Source organism: Cynocephalus volans, chromosome 10 (genome assembly GCF_027409185.1).
Source record: "Cynocephalus volans isolate mCynVol1 chromosome 10, mCynVol1.pri, whole genome shotgun sequence".
Taxonomy (NCBI): Eukaryota; Metazoa; Chordata; class Mammalia; order Dermoptera; family Cynocephalidae; genus Cynocephalus; species Cynocephalus volans.
Genome location: NC_084469.1, coordinates 109,376,432 through 109,382,431, shown reverse-complemented (window position 1 = coordinate 109,382,431; position 6,000 = coordinate 109,376,432). Strand labels below are relative to the sequence as shown.

At 58.7% G+C, this 6,000-nt stretch overlaps 1 protein-coding gene across 1 annotated transcript; it reads right to left on the bottom strand.

Moving 5' to 3' along the window:
• Positions 1–446: 446 nt before the first annotated feature.
• On the bottom strand, positions 447–1,950 carry F2RL3 (F2R like thrombin or trypsin receptor 3). Its single transcript, XM_063110064.1, has 2 exons — positions 1,838–1,950; positions 447–1,494 (listed from the first exon to the last, which is right to left on the bottom strand). The coding sequence occupies exons 1-2, from the start codon at positions 1,948–1,950 to the stop codon at positions 447–449; spliced, it is 1,161 nt and encodes a 386-aa protein (XP_062966134.1).
• Between the last annotated feature and the right edge of the window lie 4,050 nt (positions 1,951–6,000).

Genomic DNA, 6,000 nt, shown 5'->3' with positions numbered 1-6,000 from the left:
CTTAATCTCCTGGGGCTGCTGTAACAAAGTACCACAAACCAGGTAGCTTAAGACAATAGGACTTTATTCCTTCACAGTCCTGGAGGCCACAAGCCCAAAGTCAAGGTATCTGCAGGGCTGGTTCCTTCTGGAGGCTCTGAGGGAGAATCCATCCCAGGCTTCTCTCCTGGCTTCAGGTGACTCCAGCAATCCTTGGCATTTCTTGGCTTGGCCGCATCAGTCCATCACCACGTGGTCTTTTCCGTGTCTCTGTGTCCTCTTATAAGGATACTGCTCATCTGGGATGCAGGACCCGCCCTACTCCGTCTCATCTTAACTAATTGCAGTTGTAAGGACCCTATCTCCAAATAAGGTCACATTCTGAGGTTCCTGAAAGAACATGAACTTGGGGAGGGCTTATTCAACTCAGTAGCCCCCTCTTCCGTCTGCCCCCCTTCTGAGGGGCCTCACAGGATTGAGGTGCGAGTGCCTGGGCTGCTTCTCTCCCCTGAAGCCTTGGAGGCCTTGGTGGCTTCTGACACCCAGCAGCAGAGCCCGGCCCGCACCTTGTCCCTGAACTCGGCCGACACGTAGTAGTAGACCAAGGGGTCCACGCAGCTGTTGAGGGTGCTGACTGCCAGGCTGGGCACATAGGCGCCGTAGAGGTCGCCCCAGGCATCCAGGCTGGGGTTCGAGTAGTGCAGGAGCAGCAGCACGTTGCTGGGCATAAAGAAGCCCACGGCCGAGGCCAGCACCAGCGCGGTCAGCCTCAGCGCGTAGCTGTAGCGCTGGCCACTGGCTGCCAGCGTGTGCAGGGTGGCCCCGTAGCAGAGCAGCATGACCAGCAGCGGCAAGAAGCAGCCCAGCAGTGCCAGGCAGGTGAAGGCCGGCCGCCAGTAGGTGGCCTGGTCATGCAAGGGCAGTGCATCGTGGCACAGCATGTGGTCGGAACCTGACAGCCGGAAGGTCTGGCGCTGCAGGGCCAGGGGCAGCGCCAGGGCGACTGCCATGAGCCAGGCGGCCGTGCAGAGCCCAGTAGCCAGGCGCCGTCCACGCAGGACGCGGGCCCGCAGGGGATGCACCAGGGCCAGGTAGCGGTCCAGGCTGATGGCAGCCAACAGCAGCACAGAGCCATACATGTGGCCATAGAGCCCGGCTGTGGCCAAGCGGCAGGCGGCCTCGCCGAAGGGCCAGCGCTGGCCCCGCAGGTGGTAGGCCACCCGTGGTGGCAGCACCAGGGCCAGGAGCAGGTCAGCGGCCGCCAGGTTCATGAGCAGAACCGTGGAGGGCAGCCGCGGCACCCGTGTAGCCAGCACCCACAGCGCCAGCCCATTGGCAGGCAGCCCCACCACCAGGACCAGCCCATACAGGGCAGGCACCAGCCGCGTGGGCACCCAGCCCAGCAGCAGCACCTGTGAGCTGGCTGGGAGCTCCAGCGTGTCGCTGTCGTTGGTGCAGGGCTGGCCAGGGAAGCTGCGTGGGTGGGGTGGGAGCTGGGGCTTCGACTCCTTGGTCCTGTTCCAGGGCCCCAGTGTGCTTTCTGGGGGAGAGAGGTGGCGTCAGCCAGCCCCTGCCACTTCCCCGGCCTTGAGGGACAGGTGGGCAGGGGCGATGGAGGCTCTGGGGTCGGCCCTGGGCCCGTCATCTGGCACTCGGTGCTGGAAGGTTAGGGTGGGCTGGTGGGATGGAGCTGCACACGGCCACTGAAGGAAATCACCAACCCCCACGGGGTCAGGGTGGAAGGTGGGGTGGGTCTGAAGGCCTCCCATGTTCCCTTTCTCCCCTTCAGTGGCCCTGGGCCCCAGCTCCATCTCCAATGTCCCTCTCCCTACATCCTGCAGAGCAGGGCTGGGCTCACTCACCATCACTGCCTCCCGCACTCCCGCCCTCGTCGTAGTCGCTGGAGGTCTGGGTGCCAACCGCCAGGCTGAGCCCCAGCGCCAAGGGCCACAGCAGCTGGAGCCCCCGCATGCTGTGGGGCTGGGCTTGGCTGCTCTGGGCTGCGGCCGTGGGCTTCCTGCCTCGCCAGACCCCCACCCCTGTCTTCCGGAGCCCCAGCGGAGGGGCAGACGGTGCCTGGTGAGATAAGCCAGGAAGGCACAGCCCCTGCCCCCACACACCCACCGGGCCTGGTGCCCACCAGCGAGCCCATGGGAGGCCCGGAGTGTGGGCGGAGGAGGCTCTGGGTCACTCAGTCCTGCTGAGGCACCTCCTGGCAGTTCTGGTGATGGGCCGGCAAGATGGGCAGGGGAGCAGCCCCCACCTCCATCAACTGTCCAGCCCAGGAAGCATCTGTGGGCCAAGTGGCCACTTCCTGCTGGCCAGTCACGTCTGCAGCCCCAGTTTTCATGGCAGCCCCACCCTCCAGGTCATACCCCTCCCCCCATCAGGGGCTCTCAGCCCTTCCTGACCCCCCCGACCCCATTTCTTATCTCTGGCTGCAGAAGAAGAGCCCTGCCTCCCTGGCTTGGAGGCTAGAACAGGTGAGTGACACCCCCCAAAGTACCCCAGGTCCTCTGTGTGGGCTGCCCAGCCTTATCGCCATCCCCTGCTACAGCGGCCCTAGCACCAGCCCCTGGGCAGGAACCAAGTGAGGAGCAGAGACAGGAGCCTTGCCAGTCTGGGGTCTGCTGAGGATAGCTGAGGTCCCCAGCCAGAGTCCCCAGGCTGACCATGTGCTGTCCTCGGGGAACAAGGGGATTCCGGCTGTTGCCCCCTCAGAGGCATCCATCCCCAGTTCTGGAAGCCCCTCTGCTCCTGTCCCGGCCTGCCCTCAGCGTGGGTCCCTAGGTGTGACACTGGGTGACTACTGGGAGAGGCAGCCAGGCCAGAGCTCCTAAGCCACGCTCCCAGGAGGCCCTCCCTCCTCCAGCCCCGTCCCTGCACTAGCAGATGGAGGCCAGCTGTGCAGAGGAGGAGACAGGCTCAGGGGGCAGGTGCCCCTCCCTGCCCCAGAGACTTCGACCTGTACTGCCCTGAAGGGATGCCCATCCTGGGGGTTCTTGGCCCCTGTGTAGTCAGAACTGGGCCATGGGGGTGGAGTGGGGGTGTCTGGGAGCAGGAGGACCCGGCCAGGGAGAGTGGAGGAAGATAAAATGAACTAGAGATGGAGGAGGGGGTCTGATGTGGCCACTTCCTGCCATGACAAGCCCTAATCTAGTCACACACTCAAGGATGCTGGGACCAGCCAGGAAGTGACTGAGCAGAGTCCTAGACAGGGTCAGCCTCCAGCATTGGAGTGGAAACCGAGCTCTGGACAGGGCAGGGTCTCAGCCAGAGGCATCTCCCCCATTTCTGTGCAGTTTCCACCAACATCAGTGTCCAAGGATACAGGAAAACCAGGCCCAGGACCCCTTGCCACCTTGAGTGTGAGCAGATCAGGAAATCCGGGCAGGAGAGTCTGGGGGACACCCCAGCGGCTCAGTGTCCCCAGGGCAGGACGGTGTGGTGATTACCCTTTGAAATTGTGATGCACACCCCCTTACACTCAAGGGTTTCGTGTCTGGGAACTTATGACAGACACACACAGGAAGACATCTGTCCAGGGATGTTCACGGCAGCACTGGGGGGAGCGGGGAGTGTCCATCAGCAGCCCCTCTGTGAAATGACAGTGTCCCAGCACAAGGGTGGGGAGGTTGGGGGGGGCAGATGAAGGTGCAGGGCGCCTGTGATGATGGTACCATCCCAGTTGGGGACAAGCAATGCCCAGCCACCTCCCAGAGGATTGCAGGCATCATTGCCTTGGGGGAGTGGAACCTGGGCCCCTGCTCTTCTCCGTGGGCTCCTTTGCACTGTTGAAATCTCCTGTACTGTGTGTTACTTCTCATAAAAATTCATTTTAAAAACGGCAGACTCTTAGCCTTAAAATGGCTTGAGGACGTTATGCTCGGTGAAACAGGCCAGTCACACAGGACAGACACTGTATGATTCCACCTATAGGAGATCCCTAGAGTTGTCACATTCACAGAGACAGAAAGTAGAATGGCGATTGCTGGGGGCTGGGGAGGGGGACAGAGAGTGTTTCATGGGGACAGAGCTTCAGATTTGCAAGATGAAGAAGAGTTCTGGAGACAGACGGTGGTGACGGTCGCTCATCAATATGCATGTACTTAACATCACTGAACTGTACATTTTTAAATGTTTGATAATTTAAGGTTACGTGTGTTTTACCACAATTAGAAAAAAGTTATTTTAAATGGTAAGAAAAGTGGCAAACAGACACAGTCAGTGGCTTCACCCTCCAGCTCTTCAGGACCCCCGGAAGCCCTTGGTGCTATCCCTATGCCCCCTTACCTCTCCTGCCTCACAGTCTTCACTGAAACATCAAAGTCAGTGAACACATTAGAAGCCAGATGGGCACCCACAGATGTGCCGCCACCTGCCCTCGTTCCCGCTGGGCATCACCCTGCAGACGTTAACCCACGTGACCAGCCCAAGAGGAGGTGCCACGGCCCCTCTCACCAGGGGCCAACAGTCATGCCCAGGGTTGCATGGATGGATGGCCATGGGAGAACCAGGGTTTGGTCCCCCAACTCTGGATTCCCAGCACTTCTGATTTGGGGCCCCAAATCGGAATCTCTATGCTCACTGGCACCATCGTGGGCTGGGGCTCCACTCACAGGGTCACACGGAGAAGGGGCTCGACAACCTCCAGTGGGGCCTGGGAGCCCAGCCCAGATTCCAAAAGCTCCTGGAAGGGAAGGAAAGGGAAGGCCAGGAAGGTGCAGGCACGTTCCCGAGAACTCGGCCTCTACCCAGCCCATCCTACCCACACCCAGGAGACCGATTTTAGGTCAACTTGCTTGATTTTTTTCAGCAGCTGGCCAGTATGGGGATCCGAACCCTCAACGCTGGTGGTGTCAGCACTACTCTCCCAAGTGAGCTAACTGGCCAGCCTTGCTTTTCTTTTTTTTAAACTTTATTTTCTAGAGCAGTTTCAGGTTTGCAGCAAAACTGAGCGGAACATAGAGTTCTCATGTCCCCCCTGCCCCCACACATGCACAGTCTCGCCCGTTCTCAACACCCCACACCAGGGTGGTGTGCTTGTGTGTAAGATGAACCTCCACTGACACGTCCTGATCGCCCAGAGTCCATAGTCTGCATTTATTCACTCTTGGTGTTTACATCCTCTGGGTTTGGTCAAATGTAGAATGACACGTGTCCACTGTCATAGAATGATACAGAATAGCTTCACTGTCCTAAAAATCTTCTGTGCTCCACCTGTTCAGCCCTCCCTCCTCCAAATCCCTGGCAGCCACTGATATTTTTTGGTTTTGGCAGCTGGCCGGTATAGGGATCGAACCCTAGACCTTGGTGTTATCAGTACCACGCTCCAACCATCTGAGCTGACTGACCTTTTTACCGTCTCCATAGTTCTGTCTTTTCCAGATGGTTGGAATCACACAGGATGTAGCTTTCCAGACTGGTTTCTTTGACTTAGTAATGTACATTTAAGGTTCGTCTCCTCATGACTTGATCAGGCATTTCTTTTCAGTGCTGAATTGTAATTAACGGTCTGGATGCACCACAGTTGATCTTGTCACTTGCTCAAGGCCATCTTGGCTGCTTCCTTGTTTTGGCAATTATGCATAAGGCTGCTGGGAACACTGTGTGCAGATTTCTGTGTGGACACAAGTTCTCACCTCCTTTTCAATGCCAAGGAGCAGCGATTGCTGGACTGTGGTCGACTTGGTTTTTAGAAGTCAGTTTCATCCTCCACGATGACATCGGGTGTGAAGTGCTAGTGATACATTGCAAACAGCCAACATGATAAACATCCCACTAGCAACAGAGTAAGTGTTCACGGGTCCCCCCAGGACCCCATCCCCCCACTGCTTCCTCCAAGCGTCACATGCCCGCCCCCTCACTACACTCTTGGGGAGCAGGAGGGGGGCCCATCTGGTACTGCAGCTAGCACAGGCACATGGGCTCCCAGGAACCTCGGCCACCTCTGCGTAGGTACTTGAAGGGAGGTGCTGGGCCACAGGCCCCAAGACTGCTGTAATCAGGTCTGTTCCTTCA